Raw genomic sequence first — 26,971 nt, forward strand, 5'->3', positions numbered from 1 at the left:
TCCGCCGGGGGGAGAGGAGGGGACAGGCACGCCGGGAGGTGGCAAGGGCAGCCAAAGGGCCAGCCTCGGCCAGGGACACGGCCTCTTCCCGGGGAGCGGTTCAGGCTCAGCTCTGCGCCGGGCAGGCACGTTTTGGGGGCTCGTCGCTCCCTGGGCGCCCCCAGGGCGGCTTTGCCTGGCAGGCGGCCGCGGGCCGATCCCGAAGGCTGCCCAGCGCCCCGTCCCTGCGTTATCCACGCCGCCCCGTCGCAGCCAGCGCCGAGACGGCCGGCGCGGGGGGGGCGAAGCGACCAGGTTCGCTTTAAGGGGCAGGACTCGGGCGGCGCTGGGAAGCCGAGGGCGAGCGCTGGGCTCTGCCTTCCGCCTTCGCCGGGGCTCGCCGGGCTCCCCGCCGTCGCCCGCTCGCCGGCCCTGGGCGCTGGGGAGCCTCCGCCGGGCGCGGGGCTGGGAGGCTGAGCGAGGGGGGGGGGGAGGAGGAGGAGGAGGAGGGGAGGAAGGGGAGGGAGAGGGGGAGGATCTGCTAATTACACACAACGGCTCTGGGGGCTGCTGAAGTCCAGAATGAAGCAAAGAGCAGCAGAAGCGAGCGCTGCAGCGGGAGCGCAGGAGCCCAGGCATCGCCCAGCGCCGCCGCGAGGACGCAGGGGACACCCCGGGCACCCAGCAGCTCCGGCTCCCCGCAGGACAGCCTCCGGCACCGCCGCCGCGCCAGCTGCTAGCTCCTCCGCAGCCAGCCAAGGACAGCGGTAGGGGCTGGTGGTCCCGGGGGTGCCGCGTCAAACTCGACCTCCTCCGGGCGGGCGGCGGAGGGACCCGCGTCGTGGTGGCCGGGGGCTAGGTGCCCCCTCGGATCCGCGCTCCCCGCCGGCGAGGGATGGCTGCCGGAGGAGGGGGAGCCAAGCCCGTCGCCCAGTCCAGGATGGAGAACTTCCGAAAGGTCAGGACGTCGGAGGAGGAGAGCCCCTTGCCCTTCCCCGACCTGCCGCCCGGCGTGGTGGAGATGAAAGTGAAGGAGGGCAGCAAGATCAGGAACCTGATGGGCTTCGCCATGGCCCAGATGGAGCTGAAGGGCAGCCGGCAGATCGTCTTCAGCGGCTGCGGCAGGGCGGTCACCAAGACCATCACCTGCGTGGAGATCATGAAGAGGAAGCTGGGAGGCCTTCACCAGGTCACCAAGGTACGCTACAAAACCCTGCTGGAGGTGTGGGAGAACAAGGACCCGCTGCCCGGCAGCCCGGCGCAGAACCTCACCGTCCACAAGAACGTGCCCTCCATCTGCATCCTGCTCTCCCGGGACCCCCTGGATCCCACCCAGACGGGCTACCAGCCCCCGGAGCCCGGCGCGGGGCCGCGGGCGGAGGAGAGCCAGGCCGGGGCAGAGGCGCCCAGCTCGTCCGCCAAGGGGCTGAAGAGACCCCCGGCGCCTCCCCGCGAGGAGCTGGCGAGCAAGAAGGTGCAGGTAGAGGTCCCCGACGGCCCCCGGGGCGCCGGCACCGTGGACCTCCAGGCGGGCCACCACCACTGACTCCCCTGGCGCCCCTCGGCCCGGCGAGGGTGCTCGCCCCGCGGGGGCTGCCGCCGGGGCCGGGGGGAAGAGCAGCCAGCGCCCGCGTCTTGGACCCTCCGCGGGGCGCGGGAGCAGGCTGGGGCCGGCGGCGGGTGCTGGTCCCGGCCGGCGGCGGGTGCCGCGGGCCGCCGCAGCCCCTCTGCCCCGCCGGCTCTCCGTTGCACCACCGCCGGCCGGAACGGGGGGGGCCGCGGCGGGTCGGGGCGCGGGACAACCCTCCGGTCCCAAATTTGTTCTCCCCGCCACCACCCTCTGTCTCCAGCACCTCGGGTGTTTCCCCCTGCCCGGCGGGACGGCACCCCGGCCCCCCGCGCAGAGGAAAGCGACGGGGAGGGAGGGGTGGGAACCGGTTAGGGTGGCCTTGTGCTGACCACACGAGCAACGAGTTGCTCGGGTCTCAGCGCTGAGCTCCCCGGCATGCCAGGGGACGGGGCCGATTTGCAGGCTGCCGGCGGGGAACGCGGAGCCCGGGCAGGGCTCTCGCCAGCTCTCCGGGACGGCGCCGGCCCCGCCGCAGGAGCGGGAGCAGCCTTCGCCTTTCGGAGAGGTGCTCCCGCGGGTCCGGCGCCCGCGTGTCGTTGATGCGCGCTGAGATGTCTCCGACGTCAGGCGCGATGGCTTCGCTCAGAGCCCCTTGGAGCAACGCCTTCGTTATCCGAACGGCTTCAGTTACGCCCGGAGACGAGCTGCCAGGTTTATTAAAGCCGGGCTCAGCGCCTCGCGGCTCTGGGATTCGTCCCGAGTACGGCTCGCAAACGAGCAGCCGCCTCGGCTCGGTCCGGGCTCGCGTGGTTTTCGGTCGTCGTTTTTATTCTGCCCTCTGCTCCGAAGCGCCTCGAGCGGGTCCGCGCCGCCCCGGGCGTTTTATCTCCCGGAGGGCTGTTCGCGAAGGCACCCGGCTCCGCTCGGCTCAGGGCTGCGCCAGGCGAAGGCGAGGAGCAGGAGCAGGAGGAGGAGGAGGAGGAGGAGGAGGAGGAGGAGGAGGAGGAGGAAGCCGGGCGTTTTGTTTCGGGCGTTTTGTTTCGCCATGACCTTGTTATCTCCCCGAGCAGACAGCTGCTCCTCCGGCCCGAGGCCTGTGCTTATCTGCCCTGCCACAGATTGATTCCTTTCACTTATCTGCCGCCGTGTAATTGAATATTAATTCCCAGTTGTTGTTGTTTTATTTGCTTTTTAAGCCTTTTGTTTCGTTTTGTTTTCCCAGGCAGGGACAAAGCCGGGGGAGCGGGGGGGAAGTCACGAGACGGGGAAGCTTCCCCTAGCTTGGGAGTTGGTTTTCAGGGTCAGTGTCCTGCTCCGTTAAAAATCCAGTCTTCACTTCTCGGGGGAATACGAGTCCAGCCTCCCTCCCCTCCCAGATCTCTGCTCGGAAGATGCCAAAAGATGTGGTTTTGGGGACAGGGACGGCAGGGGCCGCGGGGCTGTAACTGTGCAGAGCTCCTCTGCTCTTTTTGGCGTTTTAAGTCTCTTTGTTTTGATGCAGAAAAAAGTTCCCGGGGCTCCGGGACTCGTGCGCGAAATCACGCCGAGGAAGCCCTGCCGCAGCGATCCTCTTGCACAGGACTCGGGATTTTGGGGGGCCGGCAGCGGCACGGCGTTGGGGCTGGCGATACTTTGCGCCTTGGGCGAGGACCGCTGCTGTCTCCGCAAGGAGCGGGGGCCGGCACAGCTTGGCGGCTCGCTCTTCGCGTTCGTACCCCGCAGCAGCGCCGACTCCTGTTCTGCACGTATCTTGTGCTCAAAAGATATGAAGAAATAAAACGCTTTAAAACCACTGTCCCAGGCCATCCCTGTAAGGTGCGCGAGGCGGCTCGTGATTCAGGCTTAAGCTGGCTGCTGGCAAATACAGCAATACACCAGCCTGCTGCCCGCCTCCCCGCCGTGCAACAATCCCAAATCCTCGTCCTTCTTCGCCCCCAACCTCTTCAGGTCCCGGCATCCTCCCCTCCGCTTATTTTGCCTGCTCTCTGCTGAACTAACGGGCAGAGGGAGCCAAACTGATGGATGGGTTTAATTTGTGCTGGCTGGTGCCGCTCTGACACCTCCGCAAGAGATGACAGATGCTTTTCCAGCGGACGAGCGGAGCCTGTCAAGAAGAGCTGGGCACGTCCGCGGAGACAAAACGAGCGAAGTTCACCCCGGGTGCCCGCGGCAGGGCGCGGAGGGGAAGGGCACACGAGGGAAGACGAGGCACGCAGAAGAAGCGGAGCGCGAGAGCGAGGTGCAGGTCTGGCCGGGCGGGCACAGCCCGAGGCTGCCCCGTTAGACCCCTCTTTTGCTATCCCCGCTACGTCCGCTGCCGTCCGACCTGCCAGCCAGCCATCTGCCTGCGCCGCGCTTGCTCGTCACGGCATTTCAGCGTTTAAATACCTTGTCTTTATCTGCCCATCCCTCCACGCATCCATCCCACACTCATCGCTGTCCTAGTCCAGCCCTTATGTTTCTTATCTTCTGCGTTAGGCATGGTGGGGATGTAGTTTGTGGCCTGTGTTCATTTTGGCACCTGGCTGAGACCCTCTCACCTCGCGTCACTTGTGCTTTATACCGTTCCCCAGTGTCAGGCAGGTCGATAGAGACATCTCATCGCTCAATAAACACTTTGGTTGAAGCATAAAGACTTTCACAGCTGCATAGCTGAGAACTGCGAGCCCTTCGCCTCCCTCCCCAGCCCACCCTACACCCTGCTGCCATCTCACACTGCTCCCAGCAAGGAGGAGAGGAAGAGAAAAAAATCACTCATTCTCCTTATTATTTTGTTAATGTTGAAAATTATTTTTAATTGATTTTATACGCAGGCAATTTCCAATCTTGGAGGCAACAGGAGCCTGGGGATTTCAAACTCCTCGCTCTGCTGGCTGCGTACCAAGGGTTTCCTGCAAGAGAAAATAGTTAAAAAAAAAAAAAAAAAAAAAGATTGTAACCCAAAATACGAAGCGTTTAAAAATAGCTTGATGGCATCTGGCTCCATGGGGTACTAAGGGGATGCTGCGAGTAGAGCCGGCGTGGAGCTCTCGTGTTGCTCTGCAGAGTCAGAGCCCCGTGTGCCCCTGAAAAACAATTTGCAGGGTCATTTTGCGAGCCCAGTCGTGTCAGGCGGGTTGGCCTTCGGGCTGGTCGACAGGGTCAGCTCTGTGCTGGCCTCCTACAGTGCCTGGGAGCGGGGGTGTTAGCGGCTGACGGCGACCTGCAGTCAGGGCAAAAAGGTTTGGGGACTGTGCCTCGGTGATGTGACGGAGGCTGCGATCCTCGCATTGATGAACTGGCAAATTGACTTGGCAATCTCCGGTCCAAGGTGACCCGCTGCTGCTTTTGCCAGCTCGTTTGGTCAGAGCCCCAGAAAGCCTTGGCGCTGCGGGATATCGTACCCAGGGCCAGACCGGGCGGCAGTTTCCCCAGACTTACCGGGAAGACGTAAGGTGATTCGCCCTTGCCCTGGCTAGCGGTAGGCAGTGATGAGACCGCAGGGACAAGGTCCCATTTCAGCCGCCAGGATGATGATGGTTTATAGAGAGATTCAGGGCCATAGCTGGAAGGGGGGCGTCACCGGGCACGTCTGCCTCACCCCGGGCGAGTATCGCAGAGGTGCCCGTGGTGACGGTCAGTGGGCACGCGCGGGTCCTGTCCCTTCAGCAGCGCAGATCTGCGAACATCCCCAGGAGGGCTCGTCCGACTTCAGGAGCGGTTGCTGGAAAGGCCTCTCTCGTCATCCTCCCAACAGCATCCCCGATGGCACAGGGACAGGGAGGCCCTGGACACTTCACAGGGAGCACAGACAGGGGTGGTCAGTCACATCGGGCCACATCCTGCCTCTCCGCGCTCCCACAAAGCTGCGGCCAGCAGTAGGATCGGCCCCTCCCCTGGCACGGGATCCCACGCAGGGGCCGTGCCTGCAGCTCAGCACACGTGGCAGCGGCACGTTCGGACACGTGCCTGCAAACCCTGGCAGCCCGGCTGGGCTGCGTACAGACTCGGCGCTGCTGAAGAGGAATTGCTCTGCCAGCCGGGCAGGGCCGAGGCCCTGGCGCTCGGGCAAGGCGCAGCTAGGCAGCCCACGCGTGCCCCTTCGGACAGCTCTCGAGGGCCCCGCTCGAGCCCAGCGCCAGCCGCTGCCTCCCACCACGAGGCAAAGACCCTCCTGCATCAACGCAGCTGCCAAGACGCCGGGGCGCTGGCCGGGCCTCGCCTCCCGCCCGGCAGCAAACGGCGCACAACGGCGGCCGCTCCCGCCGGGCAGAGCCAGCCTGGGCCTGCCCTGCCCTGCGCTCACAGGCAGCCGCTTCGGAGCCTGCACCCCGCCGCCCTGCACCTCACGGCTCCGAGGGGCACCGCAAAGGCAGCCCAAAGCCCTAGGGCGGCATGAGGCGTGCGGAGAGACGCCGCGACGGGCTTTTATGAGGGAAGGCGCCGAGACACCGGCGCCCAAGCCGCGCCGGCCTGTCAACGGCCTTCCGCGACACAAAATGGCCGCCGGCCCCCGCCGCCCGCCAAGCCCCGCCCCCTTGCGGCGCTTCCCGCCTCCCCCGCGGGTCACGTGGCGGGGCCGGTGTGTCCCCGCGGCGCCGCCGTAGCCGCCGCCCCGCCCCTCTCTCTCCCTCCCCTCCCCCCGCTGCGGCGCGTGCGGTCGCCTCAGAGCGCGGCCGGAGCGAGGAGCGAGCGGCGCCTGCCCCGCGCTCCCGGTGCCCCCCGCCCCCTCCCGCCGCCATGCTGGCCGCCGCCGCGCTCCTCCGCCGCTGCGCCGCCGGCCTCCGCGCCGCCGCCCGTCCGCCCGCCCGCCCCGCAGGTGAGTGGCGGCCCGCGCCCTTGGCGCCGCCCGACCCCGCTTCCCCCCGCCCCGCCCGGTCCGGCCCGGCCCGGCCCCGCGGCGGCGGCGGCGCCGCGTCCTTGCAGTGACCTGCCGCCGTCACTCGAGGGCAGGCTGCACCTGCGGCCTAGCGCGCCGCCGCCAGCGCCGCTCCCGCCGCAACGGGCCGGGCCCGCTGGGGGTGTCCTGCCCCCTGGCGGGGCCCCGCCGCGCCCGCGCCTCCCGCCGCCGCAAGGTGACATTGAGCGGAGGTCGGCGGTGACCTGAGCGCCGCGGCCCTTCCGGCCGCGCACGGGCGAGGCCCCCGCGGGGCCGGTACCGGCCCGGCCCTTCCCGCCTCCTCTCCTGGCCGGCGGCGAGCGGGGCTGGAAGGCGGCTGGCCGCGGAGAAAGCGGGGCCGTCGGTGCCGCGTCAGTCCCGGCCTCTGCCGAGCAGCCCTGCTGCTGCCCGCTCTTCCCCTCCTCTGGCTATATGTTTTTCCATATTAACGTGTCACTCAATAGGAGGGGGGAGAAAAGCACTTACAGCAGCGCAGGGTGATGCTGGTCGATTGACCGCACCGAAATGCTACTGCGAAATATTGAGGCCGCTGCGGACACGGTGTGTGTGTCTAAAGTAACAGCTGGTTATCAGATGGTGACGAGATTCGAAAGACTATATCGCATGCAGGTTTCTATGTGCCTCTCCTGCGGTAATCTGAGCTAAACAGTTGCCATAGGGAGTGGACTGCTGCAGGGTTTTTTTGCTTTTCTTGAAGTGCAAGGTAGTAAGCGATCTCACTGCTTGCGTGCTGGGGTTTCCAGGTTGTTTCTTAGAAGCCTCCTTACCACTTATCCCAAATGTTAAAATCCTTTTTTCAGTGTTTTTATACTCATAGTGAATCCTGTCTTGTAATCCTCCTTTCTGCACACCTTTTCTAGTGAACGGGTTCTGTGTGCTTGTTTTCAAGGTCTTGTATTACACGTGCCCTGCTTAACATTTCTGACCTGATTTGCTGGTTCTCTTGGCCTCATGGATTTGTATTTCAACAAATCTAAGTCATTGCATTCTTCTCACGAGGCTGTGTACAGCTACTCTTGCCATGCCTTGCATTGTCATTTAGCTTCCTTAGTGTTTATACGTTTCCACCTGTAGTCAGGCAGATTCTTCTGCCACTGCTACAAAACGTTCTGCTGTGCAGTCTGGACATGTGCACCCTCATGCATCTTGTTTTTCAGTGCGATCTTTTTCTATAAAGTCTATAAACTGGTGCTCCTCTTGATGTGTATGTTTCTTCTGTGCTCTTTAACAAGCAAATGATCAATTTCACAAATTCCGGGAATCGAGGAAGGTTGATCCTGTGTTTGTGTAACACAGGATGTTCTGATTTTGCACTTCTCTGACTCTTGAAACTTAAGTTCCCCTGAAAATACTTGTGCCATTGAAAACGTATGTGCCTTTTGCCTGTTCTTTGGATTGTGGATCCAAACATGGATGGGTTGGCCTATTTTGACCATCAAATACAGGTCATATTTGGGTGAGAGTGACCTTGATGGACCCCGCATGAAATGAGAGGCTCCCAGCTCCTTCATGTGGCACTTCTGCTGTGCCAAAGTGACTTGCAGAAGTCTGGTTGCTGATATATGTTTCTGATAACAGATATAAGTGCTACTGTGGTAAACAAAGAGTCGTAAAGAAACCTTTTAGCAGCTGAAGAATATATCCTGTAAATCTGGAGTTCCTGAATTTTTGTGGCTTTTTTTCCCCAGGATTCTTCTAGTCTAGCCATGGCTCTTATGGTCGCTCCTTTGTTTAAGGCTAAAGGAAATGGTTTTGTTGAGCACTTGGCTAAAAGAGAGAGGCTTTTGTTTTTCAACTTAAAGATGACATTTCAGAACTTCTAGGTTTTTCTCTTTTTTTTTTTTTTTTTTTTTTTAAACACAGAGTATCTGAGGGCTTTTCACTAGCGTCCTCTCATATTTTACCTAAGTACAGGAGCACATATAGAGGAGTGTTCTTTCTCTGACATCATCTGGCATGTATGATGTCCTGGAGAAAGGAAAGTCAAAGATCTGTTTTGGAGCTGGGTAAAGGATGGGGAATCTCCCTAGAGGACTGCAGAAGAGTACCATAATTTTGGTCTGGCCTCTCTTCTACCTTTCCCTTACCTGGGCTCAGATGAAGAAAAAAATTGCTGTCTACATTTCGTTCGGTTTAAAGCTTCACATTGGAAGAACACTAGCTAAAATTGGCAATTTGAAGTAGACAATCGCCATTACTAGATATGTACTACAAGGCTTAAATATGAGGTTAACCTAGGAAAAAAATGATTAATTACTGAGATGAATTTCAGGACTCTCTCTTTTGGGAAGTGATGACTAGGAGGTGTTGTAAACGTGAAGTCACTCTAGTTGAGCCTAATGAGTTTGAACTCTATAATTGGAAAAAGTCAATTTCAAGGTGCGCGTGAGGCTGTTAGATGCCTGGTGTGCTAGTGATTCCTAATTCAATTACGTAGATTTAAAAAAAAACTTCACGGTTTGGGAAGTATGCATTGCATAAATCAGAATTGCAATTTAAATGCTGGACCACATTGCAATACAGATTTTTACTGTAATTTATTCTGATTTGGCTGCTGTGGAATCATGCTAAAGATATTCCTTGGAATAGTTGGAATTCATGCCGTTATACTTTATGCACAACTGAAAATCTGCTTCACAGTACACTGTTCATTATGAATAGAAAAGTGCATCTGGGAAAGATGGAAAAATGCAGCCTGGTGTAGTAACTAGTGGGTAGAATACAAAACACGTGGTTTGGGTGTTTTTGTTTTGAAGAAAACTTCGTAGTTGGTCAATGTGAGTAGTTAACATTAGATTAAGAAAGTAAGATAGTACAAGCGGTTGGTTAGCTATATCTAACTTCCTCAGAAGCAGTGCTTCAGAACAGAAAGATGGCATTGCACTGAGTATGACCTCTTTGCAAATAGTACTAGAGTGAAAGGAGCAGCAGAGAAGAGGAAGCAGTCCTCCCAGACTTTTATAGACTCCCGGACTTTGCAAGCGAGCTTGCAAAGTATCTGGGTATTGGTTCCTTTTGGCAAACTGTTCCAACCTTTGTGGTGGTCAAAAAAAAAAAAAGGCAAAAGCTGATACACAAATACACAAAAATTGTGGAAAAGAATAGTGTCGAGGAAGGAAATTAGATTATAACCATATCAGTTTTATTTCTCTGTTGGAGTCCAGTTCACTCTCGTTCTTTATTAACTGTCAAATATTAATGCAATTATAACCTTAAGATACAGGATTTTTATCTTCAATAGATGCGGAGAGAGCAGTATTCCTGCCCCGCCACCCCTCCAGATCTTCACTAGCCTGTTGAATGAAAAGCTCTTTTTCCTCATGCCTTTGAGGGCCCATATAGATGTTCTCAGGTCATTTGCATAGACCCCTAAACCCTTGTGGCTTTAGAACAAACCTTTGTCAGCTCTGAACTTGTGACTGAATCGAAGACCTACAGCTTGTTACTATTGAGTCACCTCCCCCAGAGCCAGTTTATTAGTTGGGAAATCTTCCTTTCTTGGATTACAACATCAGTTACTAAGCAGTTTCAGGAGCTGTATACATTGGGAGGTTACTTCAAAATAAAACAGGGTATTAATCTTAACTGAATAGCTGTATAATCTAGGATGGAGGTTTTCATTTCTGGAGTGAATGCTACTGCAAAACTGATTAATTTAGCCAAACTGATTGCCTAGACAAACCTCATGGTTTTGAGAAGGGTTGAGTTTGGGAACAGAACAACCATGCTACTTTAGAGTGTCTATTGTTGAATAACATTTTAAAAATCATAACTGAAGGTTGCACCACTAAAAAGTAATGTTTTGCTGGCTTTCTTGGTTCTGTGGGGAAAATTCCTTTGTCTTATGGAAACAAGGGACCCAGAAAACTTCTCGTAGGGACTGGTTCTATAGCATTCTTTTTTCCTTGCATTTCCACCTCCCTCTCCCAAATAATCTTGCTCTGACTGAAGGATCTGAGAGTGCTTTGGAAGCCTGTGCTTTGGAATAGAAAATAAACGTTTTGTGACAAGACAAGCAACTGATATGAAATAAGCTGTACTGACCCAGAGTTTATCCACATTATGTGCTGATCCAGACTGAATGTACTGAGTGAGAATATATATTTTTTATAGATCTTGGTCATAACTAAACTGTACTTCCTTTTTGCTCTTTCTTTCCTTCCTCATTCAGCTGTATTGCCTGCCCGCTGCTACTCTCATGGGTCACAAGAATCAGATGAAGAATTTGATGCTCGCTGGGTGACATATTTCAACAAGCCAGATATCGATGCCTGGGAGCTAAGAAAAGGTATGTTGCATGAAAAGGAAAGAAGTACCTATTACTGTAATATGGCAAAAATGCTACTACTATGCAGTAGCACTGTGACTTATTACTGTGACTGTAACTTATTTTTGCTGAACTGCTTGAGAGCAGAAGTAGTGTGTTTTCTAGAAAACTTCTTAGCTCGATTTGTAGAAATGATAGAGGTATGTGGCCACTGATCCAAGTAGTTAGTATCTTTATAAGTCAATAATGCGATGGATTTCACTGTCACTTCAGTATGTGCTTATAACTGAGTACTAATGCAGAAGGGGCCAATCTGGAGTGTTTGGATCTTCACAGTGATGAATAATTTATACACTTGTATTAAAAAGCTGGTTCAGTTCTGATTTGCTTCTATGTACAATTGTACTGAAAGCATACTGTGTATCCCAGAGGGATAGCATTCCCAAGCATACCTTTCTTACAGACTGTCAAAACTGGGAATTCGGTACAGGAGAGAAATGTTGTGAATAACCGGTCAGTGCAAGGCAATATCTGAGCTCTTTCCCGTTCTGAGTCATCTGGCCGATCAGCCTGTGCATATGGATTGGCTTGCTGATGTTTGCTCAGCTCTAAACCTGTTGCAGCAAGTGATGGCACTTCACCAGCCACGCAAGGATGCTGGAACTAGGATGTTCAGAATGAGGGAGGCTGGGGGTACGAGGTGGTAGGAATCCAGGCTTTTTTAATTCTAATGCCTCCAGAGTATACATTTTAACACCATATTTGCGGGGAGGGGGGTTGGGGGGATACTCGCTCTGAGAAGAGTGTATTTGAGCTCAACTGTTGCTCAGTGGATAACTACACAAAATATTTTTGGACTTTCACTAGAGGGCTTGGCCTTAACTCGCTGTAGACTGTTTGATTGTCTCCAGCTATTGTTTGCTGTGGAGTTGCCAGCTCCTATTAAACTACCCCAATTAAGGCTTATAAATGTTTGCATAACAGCCAGAGGGCTCATCCGAAGATGACTTGGAGGACTAGGTATTGAGCCCTTCCCTTTGAAAGGAGAGGAAGGGATTAGACACAGCTCAAGTTCTAGTTTCTTCCTGCACCCGTAGGAACAAAGTCACTTAATTCCATTACTGGCTTGCCACAGTAGATACGTTGACTCCTTTTTGGAGCATAGGTGGAATTGGCCCACTGGGATTTCACGAGGCCCAGTTAAAATTTGGTTACGGCTATAGTAATGAACAAAAGTGAGATGGAGAAGAGCAAAATAAAACACTTCCTGGTGGTGGGGAATCCGGAATAGCAGTGAAAATTGTAAAATTGTAGTCAGATTCCAACAGTGACTGGTGATGTGGTAATACTTAATGCTTTCGAGAGGTGGAGCAAACCATGCTCAGCAGGTTCCTTTTATTCGCATGATGACCTGATGACAAATTAGTCTTAATGCTTCCTTATATTCGTAGGCATAAATACACTTGTGGGTTATGACCTGGTTCCGGAACCAAAAATCATCGATGCAGCTTTGAGAGCATGCAGACGGTTAAATGACTTTGCCAGTGCAGTCCGCATCTTAGAAGCTGTAAAGGTAAGTGGAATGATAGTACAAGGTGTAACTGCTGCTTTGGCATTGCTGAAAGCCCTCTAGAGGAAGAGGGATTTTCCTGTCTTACTGCAGACCGTAACCCACAGTTTCCTGCTTCCAGAAGCAATAGGTTGACCGTGATCACGTGGTTGGTGGTTTAAAATACCTTTTGTGGTAAAAGGGCTCAACAGCACAGGAGCACAAGTATATTGTTCTTATTTTCATATTTTCCTTTCCTGATACTGACTTTTTGATCCTTTCTTCCATTGAATAAACAGGCATCTCTGACCATTGCAGTCCAGAATAGAATGGGGGACTTTATTTTTCCTGTTTCCCCCTATGCAAAACTGTAGTGGGGAAGTCTGAAAGACCTTTTTTCCTTTTTTTTATAAGCATTGCTAGACTGTCCAGGCGAAGGAGACCTTACTGGCTTCTTTTGTACTGAATACTGAGTTGGCTGGGAATAATGACTTAGGAAGCAAGCTAGGTTTGAAAAACAGCCTTGAAACCTGAGTCTAGGCTTCATTCAACAGGGAGTTAAAATGGGTGGGGAAGGAGGCAGGAGCTTTTCTGTTTAAGTCTCGGAAGCCGGCAGCTATAATCTCCTAACTGATTGTTGCCAGAATGCCGAAGGGCTGACATGGAGGGCTTGAGTGCTAAGCTGTTGGATCCAGTTGCTTCAAGTAACTCTCTTCTGCAAGTAGTTGTCTCAGTTCACTATTTCTGCTTTCAACAGCCTTCTGAAGAACCAAAGTTCTTTGGTGGCTTTAGAGACCTAAAACTAATGGAAGAATCTTTCTGTGTGTGGTTTCTTTTTTGTGTCTTTCCTTTTTCCTGTCCTTTCATCCCCTCAGGTAGGGGATAACTCAGTTTGTGGGGAAACCTAAGGCTAGTATGCGGTCTTCCTGAAGCTTTGCCTAAAACTGTTTCAAGGGGTGATATTTTTCCCTAATTCACAAGCGAGATAAATTTTCTTTTGGGTCTGCCCATAAACTGATTTTATTTTCCTACTTTTACAGATTGGATATTGTTTTCATTTTATTTCCTAAGCAGTCTTTGGGCTGGTTTGCAAAGCCTCCCTCCTTTAAGGAGCTACTCCTTTAGTTTTATGTGTTACAACACATCGCATGAGCCTGATGTTGAGCGAGGGAAAGGTCAGTGTTGTTAATACTCTGAAAAGCCCCCAAGCTGGGAGTTCAGCACTGTTCTGGAGTGCTTCACAGCCATGATCAATCGATAGGAGAACTTTCCGGTATAGATGTATGAAAACCTTGTTTATTTGACACACAGAGATAATGTTGGACTGTGCCCTCCTGTCCTGCAGGAGCTATTCTCATGAGCAGCAAGTGGCTCAGGCCACGGACCGTTTTGTGAGCACACCTCTTGACTGTAAGCATAACTGGGATATGGTGGACCTTGATTTGACAACAACTTGCTGGCAAATTAACGCTGTTCCTTTTATTTAGGACAAGGCAGGACCTCACAAGGAAATCTACCCTTATGTCATCCAGGAACTTAGACCAACTTTGAGTGAACTGGGAATCTCCACTCCAGAGGAACTGGGCCTGGACAAAGCATAAACCTTATCGGTAAGGCATACAGTATCCTTGGCATGGGACTCCTGTACCTTGCAACTCTCCTGACAAAGACAGAATATCCTTTCTTGCCTTCATGAACTACGCAGCCTTTCACAGATTCGGTCTTGTACAGTGATTCTCATGAAACTTGCAGTTTGTGACATTGGTGAATTTGGTAATGAGGAAACTATTACTTTAGTGACATTGAAATGTTTATGGCCGCGTGTCAAGAAGTGTAAATCTGAGGTGGGGTTTACAGTTAATTCCTTAGCTGTAGTCTTTTCCTGGGAAATTCGAGCATTTGAGGAAGAATTGGATTTCATTATTAAACTTGATCGTGGTTTAAGAGGAAAGACTTGCTGCACAAAACAACCTCTGTGGGCCTGTTCAGTCCTAAAATGTTTGCTGTGGTATCTGTTGCCTAAAAGTGAGGGAAACTCTGTAGAATCTGGAGTGCCCATTCCTTAACGGAAAAAAATCAAGATGGTTCACCAAATGGCTGTATAAGTACAGATCTTCTAGAAAAGGCAATAGAAGGTTTTTCAAAGAAGGTTTGAAAATAAATAGTACAGCTACTTGAGGGGAGGATGGGGTAGCTGGCAACAGTACTCAGCCTTCAAGAGATTTCTGGATAGCAGTTGCTAGAAATATCAAGGCAGATCTAAATCGTATTGCCAAGGCAACAGATACTGCAGCACTTGTTTGGCAGTATGTAGACCTTTGCTCCTCATTAGCTTTTACTGGCAAGCATTTTTAGCAAAGGGGAGGATCACTTCCTCTGGAAGTACACACGCGCTCAGTTCATTGTCACAGACTAGCCAATTTAGAAAACTGGGAGACACTAAATACTACCTTATGCTAGGAAATGGCCCCATTGATGCTAATGACCCAACAACATTGAAGTTTCTTTATGCTGCACTTAAAGTACCAGTGTTTTTTCTTTGATTCAGAACTAATTTGGAGGACGCTTTGCTTACAGAATAAACAGATCAGCTCTAGTATAGCCAGAGCTTAAGTGCTCTGTGAACAGAACTTTTATTTAGTCTCAGTAGATAACTTCAGGAACATTGCAGGTAGCGTCTGAGGCCTAATGGCCTCAAGTCTCAGAAAGTGAGCGGCTTTCCTTTTTGGCTGAAATTCTGAGTGGAAAATGAGTATAACTAAAACATCCAGGTTTCCATAATAAATACCAGACTCTTACCTAACTTGTTCTAATCCTAGAATAAAGTGAAGCCCCAAATAAAAATTCTGATGGAACTGAAGCTATAAAGAAGTAGTCTCTTAACACATCAGTTTATTCAGGGGAAGGCCGTGTTGACGTTGTGCAGCCCTCTCTTTTTTTCTAAATACCTATATGTTGTTCTTAAAATTGATCCGTGAAGTCTCAGGCTGCAAGTAGTAGTAAACTCTGCAACTTTTCCTCCATGCCCTTCTTCCCCTGGGATATGAAGTCTTGGTGCAATGGGGTACAGGTACTGGGAATGCCGTAACTGTATTTGGGGGTTGAGTGTGGTTAAACTGGGCTTTGCAAGTGTAAAAGTGAAGAATGGAAATAACTTATTTGTGACCCCGTGAAACCATGTGGAAAGCTCCTAATCTAATGGCTTTTCTGTTCTTTTCCAGGTGGATCACTCGTGCATTTTACTGATGCTATTTGATTGTATGCAGTCCTCTGGAGACATAAATGTTAAAATATTACATTATTTGAAATAACTTCTTCCTTTATTGAGTCACAATGTATGTGATGTGAAGTTGGACCTAATAAAGGAAAAACTGTTTTGACTGATGTGGTGTGTGATTTGTTTGTTTGCTTTGTTTAGTGGGAGGAAAAGGGAGGGACAAAACAGAAGTGTACTCTCCTAAGAGCAAAAGGAAGAGCAAACTTGCCTGCCCTGACTGAATGCCTTCAGGGAGATGGCTGATTTCCTAATCTAACTGTAGTGTTAGCTTAGAGGTACAGCATGCCAAGAAACTTGTGGTGTTTGCAAGACAGTGTCATCCTGACTTTGTCACGCTAGTAAAGCAAAATGTTCTTATTTGTTTCTTTTTTTTTTTTTTTTAATTGGAGAAAAACACCCATGCCCTGTTCTGGGATGGGATTTAATGTGCACCCGACTTTTTGTGCTAATTGGCATCATTGCTGGGCTTTGAATTGAACAGGTAGTGTCAATAATGCCTTTTCATGAATATTTTCTTCTACCCCTAGCAGCTTTTTGCCATAGCTATTCTCTGTTGCAGGACCAGGTTTGGAAGCCTTCAGAAGTTGGTGCAATGAAATACCTTGAATCTGACTTCTTTGCTGGCTAGACAGTACTGAAGACATGAGCCTTGTGAATATGTTTGTAAGCTAGAGCCTGCGAGGGTGAGAATCAGTTGCTTTTATGCAGTACAGCAGGTTGCTTGGTCGTTATCTTGCTGGCTCTGTATAAGGGCCTTGGTCTTTGTATGCAGAGTGATTAATGGTAGCCAATTGCTCCCTCTGGATATTACAAGTCATGGTGAATTCTGTGACAAAGTGGATGGATGGGGGGAAATGAATTGTAATATTATGCATTGCTGTATTTGCTAGGTCAATGGAATTTATCATTCCAATTGAAAAGATTTTTCCCCAAACACTGAGATAGTGTGTCCTTCTCTTCTGCCCGCTTGAAAGCTGTTGTTCTCATAACTAGATACTTCACAAAGCTCTAAAAGCCACTGGAGTAGATACCTGAACTACCAAGGGCTTCCTTTCAAAACGGAGGCATGTTTGGAGCAAGCCTGCTGTGTTGTGGCAGCTCGGAGGCTGGACTCCACCGCGCTTCCCCGGTCTGAGCGCTGCCCGAGCTCTGCCACGGCCGAGAGGTGGAGCAGCGGGGCTGTGCAGTCACAACTGCTAAATGCAACTGGAGATCCTCTTCATCTTGCCTGTGCATTAGTGCAGTGAGCCCTGCCCTGCTGTCAGGACAGAAGGGGAAAGGGATACTAATGGTCTTTCATTCTTTGCTAGCCAGAGAGGAAGCAGTTACTTGTCATGACTTCTGTCAGCTGTGCACTGCTGGCTGTTGCTGTTTTGAAGTGGTGAGTGTCCAGATGTGATCATGCAAGCAGTGTTAGCTCCAGATTTGCTGCTGTGTGGGTGCTCTAGCAAACCCAGTGGTCTAGAAACATCACTATGCCTCTAGCATAGTGCTTACTAGGTTGAAATACCTTCCTGAAAACGTGCTCCAGCACCTAGGGCAGGGAGGAAGAAGGCTTATGAAGCATTACTTGCTTCCTGTGCTTTGCTGCTTCTAGAGGTTGCAGAGCCCGTGGCTCCCCCTGGGCCTTGCCTGAGCTTTTAGCTCCACCTTCGGGAGGCAAAAGGTAAAGATTCGCTTTTCAGACATGACGAAGCGCGCAGGTCCTGGTTGCACGCAGGGCTTTGGAGAACGGGAGAACCAAGAGCTTGCAAAAAATCTCACCAGCCTCGGAAATAAAAAGAAGGGGCTGCAGGCAGCCCGGCGGGCAACGGCGCATGCGCGGCGGGGCGCGGCCGCCCCGCCCCCTCGGTGCTCTGATTGGCTGTCCGGCGGGGCGGGGCCGGCGGCGGGGCGGCCATGGCGACGGGCGGCGGCGGGCGGCCGGGCGGGCCGCGGGCCGAGGCGGTGAGGGGCGGCCGGGGGGGCCGGGACACGCGTGGGGGCGGCCGGGGGGGCGGGGGGCCGGGACACGCGTGGGGGCGGCCGGGGGCGGGGGGCCGGGACACGCGTGGGGGCGGCCGGGGGGCGGCGGGGAGCTTTGCCTGCGTGGTTTTCGGGCTTTGCGCGGTGGGTCGCTGCTCCTGTGGAGGTTTCTGGCGCTCGCAGGGCCGTGTCCTCTCGCTGATAAACCCTTTAACCGGGGGGGGGGGGGGGAAGAAGGCGGCTTTTCCCCCCAAACCCGGGCTTTGAAACGTGATTGTTGGACTCCGCTTTCGTTTTAACCGTGTGTTTTTACGTGGAAGCCTTACTGCACGGGGAGAAGCTTGAAAGGCTCAAAACCTGCGAGTTAAACCACAATATGGGTGGTATTTATTTTTTTTTTAAGTCTCTTCTGTCCCGTCTTCCCGTGTGTTTTTATCCCTGGAGGCAGCTTGCGAAGGAGTTGCCGGCCACCGTGCGCCCCTTTAGCTTAGCACCGGTTTGCCCGAGTAATCCCTGCATCTGCGAATAGATCTGCTTATTCCTTCTTATTCCTTATTCTTTTCCTTTTCAGCCGATTCGAGCAGAGAGCCAGAGGATGAGCCGGCAGGCAGGCGCGGTGGAGAAGAGGGGACCGTACCTCATGAGCAAGCCGCCCTCCGTTCACGCCAAACTGCGTAAGTGTCACCGCGCTTTCCCGAAGCAGAGCAGAAGCTAGTGATGCCTGCCCCTTGCCTCTTCTGTGGGCAGAAACCTCAGCCCCCAGACCTCTGTCGGGTGCTTTATTCCAGCTCAGTAATGGCTTCAGCTATGTTTTTAAGTGGAAGCACTGGATGGTAATCCCTGCCCTTTGCAGAGCTTGTCTTGTGGAGAAAAGAGCAGTTGAAATTGCACCGTTTAGCAATTGCATGTGCCAGCTAAGGAAAGTCTCTTTTGGTCCGATGCTACAAACTACTACTTTTCTTTAGGTGGAAAAAACAGCTTTGACTGGATTAGAATTTCTGCATTTAAAATGCAGCTTCCACCCATTCTTTTGGTGGGCCTGGCTAGTTAGCCCCGCTGGTCTACAGCTAATTCTCGCCCCGTAATGGTGCTGTTAAGTTACCGGGGAAGGGGTGGTTATTTTACCGGTGGACTAGCCTGAGGCTCCCCATACGGCTTGAGAAGGTTTCAGAGCGTGAGGTGCCTTATCCTGGGCTTAACAGAGAAGAAGCATCTTGAAAATCCAGTGGTAGTTTCTGCGCTCTTGTCTAGCGGCTCACTCTTTGTCTGTGACAGTTTGCAAATTGGAGGGCTCTGAATGGCGATGCCCATCAGACACCTTTTCCTCCTGCCCCCGTAGCTAGGTGACTATAACACTGGTCTCCTCAAGAGCCCACATACTTTGTAAATCAAGCGCTGCTAAACTTAGGCCTGCTTTTGGTCGCTCAGACCGGCCTTTCAACCAGAGTGTTGGCTGGCCTCCTGAGGGGAAAGGAAACCAAATCCACTGACTGTTCTCTGTCCCTTCATGCTTGGCTGTTGAGAGTCTGGATGGTGAAGAGTTTAGCTCCTGGTAAATGCAATTGCCTTGCTTCACAGAACCGTGCGGGCTGTTAATGCTGCAAACACTTAAACTGGGCACTCGCAGCAGCTGGGAGCCAGCCCTGGACTATGTCCCGTGGCAGGCATTGCCACCTGCCCGCCAGCCGCTCGGAAGCGTGGATGTACGTAGGATTTTACTGGCTTTGTTCTGCAGGTGACTTTCTGCTCTTGCGCGGAGCAGTGGCTGAGAGGCCCTGGGACAGATGGCCCCGAGCTGGAGTGCTTCCCCCTGGGCAGGCGGAGTCACGGGAGTGTGTGATAGAGTCCACACCTGCTCTCTGCTTGTTCCCAGCTTTGGTTCACGCTACTGTTTCTGATATCCCCAGCGTTACAGAGTTCAGGTTGTGGGCCGTGGGCTGTCCGTCCTGCCCCAGTGAGGTGCCTGGTGCTGACCGGACGGCGGGTGCTTTGCCAACACCACCGTTTGGGCTGGTGCTGGGGAACATCCCCAGAAGGCTGATGCTGGCAGAACTGACCTCTCCCAGTCTGAAATTCTCTCAGGCTTGGTATAAAAGAGGATAGCTTTTGTACTAGGAAGTGTTTGAGGGTGGCATAAATTTTCATGGTAGCTAATATTACTTCTGTTGCTGACATTAGATGCTTTTGTAATTTTTTTTTTTCCGGTTGGTGTTTGGTGCTGGAACAGAGGGAGTTAGGCTGGAGTTAGAGCGCCTTTACATTAAGCTCACACCAGCCCTGCTGTGTGCAGTCTGCACATATGGGCAGCAGGATCAACTGCTTCTTTCAGCTTGTCAAAGTGATAAGAATAGACGCCGTGGAACTGAAGTTTGAGTTGCCTGTGAAGGGCACTGCAAGGCAGCTGTGCTCTCCTGAAGCATGCCCTGCACTGGCCCACAAAGGACCACGGGACCGTTGGATGCCTGCAGCTCTGACCCCTTTTTTGGTTTTCAGACCGGCAGCGAGAGCTGGCGAAGGCGGTGCTGCGAAGACAAGGCCTGCTGGGGGGAACCGCTCCACATCAACCAAAGCCAGCAGCTAAAAGGTCTGATCCCGTTTGCTCTTACTTGTACCGAGATGTATTTTTACATGCGTTTGTGAGACTGGGCAATTTGTAGGGTTAAGAACGGCGCGCAGGACCATCTCCAGGCAGCTGGTTCTAATCTGGCCCAGGTATACAGTAAGAGAAAGCCCTGGAGGCCAGTCAGCAGCAGCCCATCTGAGATGCTGGTGTCTTCTCCCCGTTCCCAGTTTGTCTGGTACAATAAAATATAGCACTTTTCAAGCTAGAATTGCACTCGTGTGCTGGCAGCCTTGGGCTGGGGGCTGAACTGCCTCTTGCTAGAGGCAGTCCCTCCAGATCGGGACTGAGCGTGTTGGTGCTGCCTTGGCTGCTTCCTCTCTGGGATAACAGAAGATGCTTCAGAAATGTCCCTTGATTGGGCTGTTGCGAGGCGGAGAAAGCAGAGAATTTTGTATCGCTCCCCATCCTCCCTGCACTCTCCCCTTTGACTGAGTCCTCTCTTCAGCTTTCATAATGTACATAAATGGTATAGGCCAAGGGTGTGAGCACCTGACCGACAAGCTGCTAGTTACGGTGGGTCAGCGAGTGACAGTCTAGGAGCCAGGAATGACTGTGTTTTCATAGCTGGCCTTGACTGTCGGGTGGGCTGAGTCTCAGGGGAGATGGGGAAGCCAGGAAAATATGTCTTGCTTGGGGCAGGCTAGGGCTGCCTGTGGGCTTGGTTATGACGGTGTAGCTGATGGGTGGTAACCTTTTAGTCCACAAACTCGTTCCCGCTCGCTAAGAGTGCTTTTTGCTGCGGTAAACATCAGGCTGTGAAAACCTGATTTGGAATAAGGGAGTTGCAGGGCAGAGAAGGCTGAGAAAGGCTGCACCACAGTCATCAGTCCACATGCAGAAGTTGGAAATTGTTCTACCAGGCTCTATATTTCTTCTCTTTGTCTTGGATGTGGTCTGGTGTTAAGGATTTGAGCAGATAGCTTAAGCAGAGAGCTTAGAGATAGAGTTTATTCTCAGCCAGTGGTGTCCCTGCATGGTGTCTGATGAGGGAGGCATAGCTTAGCAGTTACATGGGAGAGGATGTGCCTGGCATCCAGCACAGGGTTTTCTGCTCTCGCTCCTCAGTCCGTCAGATCTGTGACTACATTTCCACAGCAAAGTGACTGTTGCAGGCTCATTTGTCTGCTTTTCGCAGGTCAGTGAAATTTAACAAGGGCTACACAGCTCTCAGCCAGACAGCAGACGAACAGCTGGTATCCCTCGATTCAGACAGGTGAGAGCTCTGCATGTATATCCCACACTTGTGCTTTGGGGTAGTTGTTTTTACAGGATGCTGATTGCGTACTGTGTGTTGAATGTGAGCCTGCTGTGTGCTGCTGCTGTCCTCAGCGTGGAAGAGATTAATGGACTTGAAAAATGTAGCGGCCTTTCTCTGTGCTGGGATTTGCTGAAGGGAGAGGGACTGAGGGAGCTGAGTAGGCTCTGCCAAGTCAAAGGAGCTGATGTGTCATGAAAAGCAGTCTGCTTACTGCTATCTGTAAACCTACAGATAAGAAAAAAAAATTCCTCACCTTTTGTGTGATTGATTTGCCTTGTCACTTCTGGAGCAAGGAGTCTAAAGATGCATCACTGATTAGATTGGACACCTATGAGCAGTGAAACAGTTCTGTTGTCCCAAATTTAACAAATGACTCTGCCCCTGAAACCCTTGGGATTATGCTGTCAGCTCCCTTGGTTTGGAGATTCCCTTGTCTGGTCATTCAAGTAAAGCCACAGCTTCCCTGCCAAGTCGATATGTAGCCCTGTGCTTTCAGAGCTGGTGCAGCAGAGAGTTATGTGCTCCACACTTCCGGCTCACTCTGACTGTTGCCTTCTTCTCTTAGTGACGGGGAGCTGGAATCAAGATGTTCCTCTGGCTACTCTTCCGCTGAGGCAAGTGGAGGTGTTTCGCTCCTGTCTGACTGTAGGGTTCCTATAGGCTTCCTTGCCCCAGTTACACATCTGAGCTCCGCACAGAGAGTGGAATTAAGCGTACCCCTCTCTTTTGGGTACTGAAGGGCAGTGTCAATGGTGAACTCAGAATTGTCACTGCTCTGTTCAGGCACAGCCCTAACAGTAAGAGGAAGGGGCTGTTGCCTTGCCAAACCCGCTCTTGCTGTGTGTGTCCCTTTCAGCCTGGAGGGTTAACTGAAGCTCATTAGTCTGCTTTGCAAACATGTGCCTTTGCTGCTTGATATTCAGACTGCAAAAAGAGATGCGTAAAGCTCCCTTCTGCTGGTGCCAGTCGTATATTAATGCTTCATCCTTTGTGCCTAAAGCGTCGTGTCCTTCCAGACCCCAAAGCGCTGCAGCTGATGAGCTCGGTTTGCGAGGAAGGAGTTGCAGCTGCAGTCCTGCTGTGTGCAGGGTGCTGCAGCCCAGGAGCTAGAGATCTTTGATCTTTTGCTTGTCTTCTCTGGCTGTGGTGTTTTTCCCTGTGTGAAGCTGCTGGTAGCAGCCCTGAAGGGAGACCTCGATGCTCTTTTGGTTTGCAGTCCTACCTTTTGTGGGAGTGCGTGGGGCTAGCCTTGGCACTTGAATTTTAACTATTGTTTTGCTTTCAGTTAGAGGTTTGCAAACTTCTGGAGGCTACAACCCTGCTTCTAATCGCTGTAATAATCCAGCTAGTTTTTGAGGTCACATAGACTAACCTAAAATCTGCTGGGCTCTGGCTCTGTTCAGTCACTCTCTGGCAACTGGTGCTTCAATCCTCTTCCTCTGTTCACCTCTGAGCTGTCACACGCAGATGTCTGCGTCCTGCCAGTCGCGTTAACGAGAATGCAAGTAACACTGACTGACAGGCGCTGGGTCTGGAGCATTGATCAGGCATCAGGTAGCACAGGGAACGTTTCCACTGTGCCGGCCAGTGCTTCAGCTCGAGTTTTCCTGCTGTGCCGACACGTTTCAACAGCTCTGTCTCCTCTGCCTCCACCCAGCAGGTGAACCAGGATCTGAGCCGGCAGCTGCTGCAGGATGGGTACCATCTAGATGAGGTCCCGGATGATGAAGACCTGGATCTCATCCCCCCTAAACCTGTTGCCTCCTCTTCTTGCCTGTGTTGTTTCGGCGACTCTCTCTCCTGCGTGATCCAGTAGGGGCTGCTCGGCTGGGTTGCCCAGAACAGGTCATGAGCCAGCACTTTCTTGTTTGTCCCTTGGGATGTTTGTGGGTGTCAATGTCCCGCACTGGGACAGTGACTCAAAAACTGAATGCTGCTACACTGCTGTGCTGCTGCTCTTGGTGAGCAGCAGCAGCTGACCAACCCAACACTACTTTTTGTTACACATAGCAATATAAAAGAGATTGCACAGCGACATTTAGCCTGCCTGGATGGGACTTGTCACTTTGCCAGGCATGAGAAGCTCTTTGCTAGCTGAGGTGGGGAGAAAAGAGGCAGAAGCCAGGTACCCTCCTCAAGGGGTGTAAAGGGAAAGAGCGTGGAGCTCACACTGATGAGGGGCAGGAATGCGGACAGCAGCAGCAAACATGCTGGGTTGCCTGGCCAGCTCTGATTTCCTTCAGCCTGCTGTGCCTGAGGATTAGGATCCAGCATTTGCCCTGAACCACAGTCTGAGGGTGCTGCAGTGAGGGGCTCACGTGTCTCCTCAGAGGCCTGTTCCCAGCAGGACCCCAGGGCCTAGCAGATGAGTGAAGGAGGAGTGAAATTCTGTGCTGGAATAAGCTGTTTGCGAGCTGACTGCCCTGGCTCGATTTGCCTGTGTGCGCTGCTTTAGCCCTTCAGGAGCTCCCCTGCTTTGTCTTTCTGGAGTTCATTTTTAGTGGGGGTCTTGACTACAAGCAGTAGTTGTCCTACCCTGGACCTCCGTCATTCGGAAGTTGTGTTCATGGTGGGGTTGAACTGCTGTTGTGCGGGACCTGCCAGCCCACCCGTCAGCTGTGAAGACAGAGGGTTAAGGAACTCTGCTGTGGCCAGGCCCTAGCCTTTTCCTTCCCTGTGGAGGGGACCGAAGGAACCTTTTCTATTTATTTATTTTATCCTCAGCACAGTTACCTCTCCCCCTGGCTGGGTGAGGCCGAACCACAGAGGTCAGCGTAGGCTAGCAGAGTGCTGGGGAAGCGCTGCTGGAGGAGAGCTGCCTAATTAATGTGTCTAATGCTGCTTGCAATTGCTGCTGGGTTTCCTTCTCCCAAAGCCTGGACGTGCTGATCTGAACCAAAGATTGCTGCTGTCCATTGAGGGAGGACAGTGCAGTGGTGGATGCTAAGAAGATAAGATAGGAGGAAACCACATGGCAGGCTCCAGAGCTTTAAGCAATTGTGTCTGATACATGCACTAGAAGTTACTGCATTGTCTGCTGAGAGCCTCCCTGCTTTCCGCATCTTGGAGAGACCAGTTACATGGCTGATTCATGGCAACCTGACTGGACCACTGGTATTGGAGTAACTCCTCTGGGATCTCTGTGCTCTCCAAAGCCATCATTCCTCTCTACTTACTCAGGAGTTTGAGGGAGTCCAGGGCCACTTGTGACCATGGAAAGGCAGACTCTAGAACAGAGATGAAACTTCAGTCTGTTGAGTTTTCCCAAAACTCTTATTTGGGACATTTATTTATTGTCTGCTCAGTCATATTGTTGCTGTCAGATCAGCACAACAGATGCACCTCTGGGAGTGAGTCCGTCCTGCTCTTTGGTAGGAGCACCAGTGAGTTGCTACTGATGCTGTCCTGGATCACTCACCATGCCGGAGCATCCAGAGTGCTCCCAAGCCACAAATTGCTGACCCTTATGAGGACATAGCTTGCTGTGATCCTCCTTCATCTGTCCGTAAAAAGTCAAATTTGAAACAACTCAGCTTCAGAGTAATGTCCTTCAGCACTCAGTGTCTGTGCAGTTTCTGCCACGTGTTTGTGCTGCTTGTTTCCCTGTCCTGCCAGGCTGAACATAGCTGTTGCTTGTGCAGGCTGAACAGGCTCTGCTTGGCCTGGTTGTCCCTCGGACATGAGGAGTTGTTCTTTATAGTGGGTCTGTGTTGTGGAGGAGCGTGACCAGGGCTGATACCAAGGTCTTCCTGCTTTGCACTGGAATATATGTTTTTTTTTCTTTCTTATTAGATAGTCACAGAAAAGGATGAAGCTGTGCAATATCTCTGCAGATCTGTCTGTCTTTTCTTTTGTTAGCGGCTACAGGCTGTAGCCCCCAGGTCTTTGTGTCCACAGGGTGGTGTCCATCACAGGGAACACTTGTCTGTCTGTATCACTGCTGTTCGGAGTTGTGGATCTGAGGATGGCAGGTGTGAGGATTCGAAGTGGGGACAGCGTGTGGAGTTGCAGTAACGCTACAGTGGCGGCGACTGCTGCGTCCTGGCTTAAGTGGGGGGCTTGAGAGCAGCGTGTTGTGCTGCTGACGGCCTGCCTGGCACGTGGTACCATCTGCTGCTGATGGTTCTGTCCTTGGCTGATGAAGTCCATGTACTGTATTTATGAAGTGATTTATATTTTTTCCCCTTGGGCCCCTTCCCAGCTGCAGCCCCAGAGCAGCGCAGCCAAGCTCGACCTTCTCTTTACATTCCCTTCCTTACAGGGCAGCCCTCTTCAAGGGCTGCATGCTGCGCTCAGAGGCAGAAAAAAGCAGCATTGCACAAAGTGCTTGGACTATAGCAGATTTGCGTTTGCCACCACGTAGAAACCTGCTGCCTTACTGTAGTATGTAGCAAGCAGAAGCATGTTGTGGTCAGCACGCTAATTTGGCACAAGGGAAGGGCTTACAAGGAATGTTTTCTTCTTGGCGCAGAGGAGTTGGTGTTACAGGGCCATGCAGCTTGTGAGTAGGATGTGTGTTTTGGGGGCTGACTCCTTTTTCATATTTAACCTCTGACTTGCCTTTGCTTTATTGAAACAGGGAGTTGAAAAGCACTGTGCTCACCTGCTAAACCTCAGGACCTTAATTTCAGCTTTCCATGGCAGGGGAAGTCGACTTCCTGGTCAGTCTGGTTTTAGCTCATAGCTTGTTCCAGTTCTTTCCAAACCTGCTTTAGTGCTAGTGAGCTCCCAAGGCAGTAGGAGGGAGTTGTGGCTCCAGTGCAGCACAGACCCTCTCAGTGTCAGCTGTGCACAGGTCAGTCATTTTGTGTGTGATTTTGGGGCAGGTGGAATCTATCTCATATGAGTTTTAAAAGCTGCCTTAAATCATGGTCCAGCTGTACTATATAGAGGACAATCAGCTTCTTATAAAGAAACCTTGTTTAAATACTTGATGTCTAGAGAACTGAACTGTTTTTTGTATGTTCCTTGCTGAAGGAAGCACTTAATAAACTGGATTGTGTTACTCAAAGCATGTGTTATTACTCTGGCCAGGAGCTGCATAAATGAAAGGGTCCTGGCTGGCAGTTAAAGAACTGGTTCACTTAAACCTGCAGCTGCTTTGAGCTGCTCTGGCCCCTGCTGAGTGGGGAGGGCGAAGTCTGAGCTGTGACCCAGCAGCCCAGGACTTGGGCTGGCTCTTTCCCCAGCTCCTTTCTCCCATTGCTTACTCGGTCCCTCAAGCAGCCAGGGTGGGAGACCTGCGGGCAGAGGGGAGGTTTTTGGAGCAGGGAGGAGAGCACTCAGCGCTCTGTGTGTTCTCAGGAGCAACCCAGTTTTCCTTTTTACAACTGCCTGGCTCTTGTTGCTTTGGTGTCCTGTTACAGTGCAAAGCTGTCGTGGCACACCTTGCCCCTGGCTGTGCAATTTATAGCACTGCTGAGGGTGAAGCAGGGTGGGCAGCACCCATAGCCGAGGGCTAGGCTGAATAGGAAAGGTCACTTCCACCTTCAGCCCTGCCTGCTTCCCTCTCAGGGTGCCAGCCTGAGGCAGGGGAAGGCAGGCACCGGCTGCCACTGCCCACAGCCTCCTCTTCCTGTCCAAGAACCGCGTTCGCAGAGCCAA

At 52.3% G+C, this 26,971-nt stretch overlaps 3 protein-coding genes and 1 long non-coding RNA gene across 6 annotated transcripts; 3 read left to right on the forward strand and 1 right to left on the reverse strand.

Moving 5' to 3' along the window:
* The first annotated feature begins 516 nt into the window (after positions 1 to 516).
* On the forward strand, positions 517 to 2,538 carry RPP25 (ribonuclease P and MRP subunit p25). The gene has a single exon (XM_068958466.1). It carries the CDS (start codon positions 875 to 877, stop codon positions 1,523 to 1,525), a length of 651 nt encoding a protein of 216 aa, XP_068814567.1. The 5' UTR covers positions 517 to 874; the 3' UTR covers positions 1,526 to 2,538.
* Positions 2,539 to 4,311: 1,773 nt separating this feature from the next.
* LOC138068890 (uncharacterized) lies at positions 4,312 to 6,556 on the reverse strand. 2 transcript variants are annotated; one of them, XR_011143735.1, is made up of 3 exons: positions 6,459 to 6,556; positions 4,970 to 5,322; positions 4,312 to 4,440 (listed from the first exon to the last, which is right to left on the reverse strand). It is a non-coding gene; the product is annotated as an uncharacterized lncRNA (long non-coding RNA). The 2 variants fall into 2 exon arrangements; XR_011143734.1 differs by lacking the exon at positions 6,459 to 6,556 and adding an exon at positions 5,835 to 6,024.
* On the forward strand, positions 6,116 to 15,628 carry COX5A (cytochrome c oxidase subunit 5A). The gene is made up of 5 exons (XM_068958467.1): positions 6,116 to 6,347; positions 10,600 to 10,716; positions 12,147 to 12,268; positions 13,732 to 13,854; positions 15,466 to 15,628. Exons 1-4 carry the CDS (start codon positions 6,269 to 6,271, stop codon positions 13,843 to 13,845), a joined length of 432 nt encoding a protein of 143 aa, XP_068814568.1. The 5' UTR covers positions 6,116 to 6,268; the 3' UTR covers positions 13,846 to 13,854; positions 15,466 to 15,628.
* Positions 15,629 to 17,414: 1,786 nt separating this feature from the next.
* FAM219B (family with sequence similarity 219 member B) lies at positions 17,415 to 26,372 on the forward strand. Of its 2 annotated transcripts, none has more exons than XM_068958993.1 (6): positions 17,415 to 17,468; positions 18,058 to 18,160; positions 19,980 to 20,070; positions 21,245 to 21,322; positions 21,933 to 21,981; positions 23,025 to 26,372. In XM_068958993.1, the coding sequence occupies exons 1-6, from the start codon at positions 17,421 to 17,423 to the stop codon at positions 23,181 to 23,183; spliced, it is 528 nt and encodes a 175-aa protein (XP_068815094.1). In that variant the 5' UTR covers positions 17,415 to 17,420; the 3' UTR covers positions 23,184 to 26,372. The 2 variants fall into 2 exon arrangements, with proteins under 2 accessions (XP_068815094.1, XP_068815095.1); XM_068958994.1 differs by having other exon boundaries at positions 23,028 to 26,372.
* The last annotated feature ends 599 nt before the right edge of the window (positions 26,373 to 26,971 follow it).

This window comes from Struthio camelus, chromosome 12 (genome assembly GCF_040807025.1).
Source record: "Struthio camelus isolate bStrCam1 chromosome 12, bStrCam1.hap1, whole genome shotgun sequence".
NCBI lineage: Eukaryota > Metazoa > Chordata > Aves > Struthioniformes > Struthionidae > Struthio > Struthio camelus.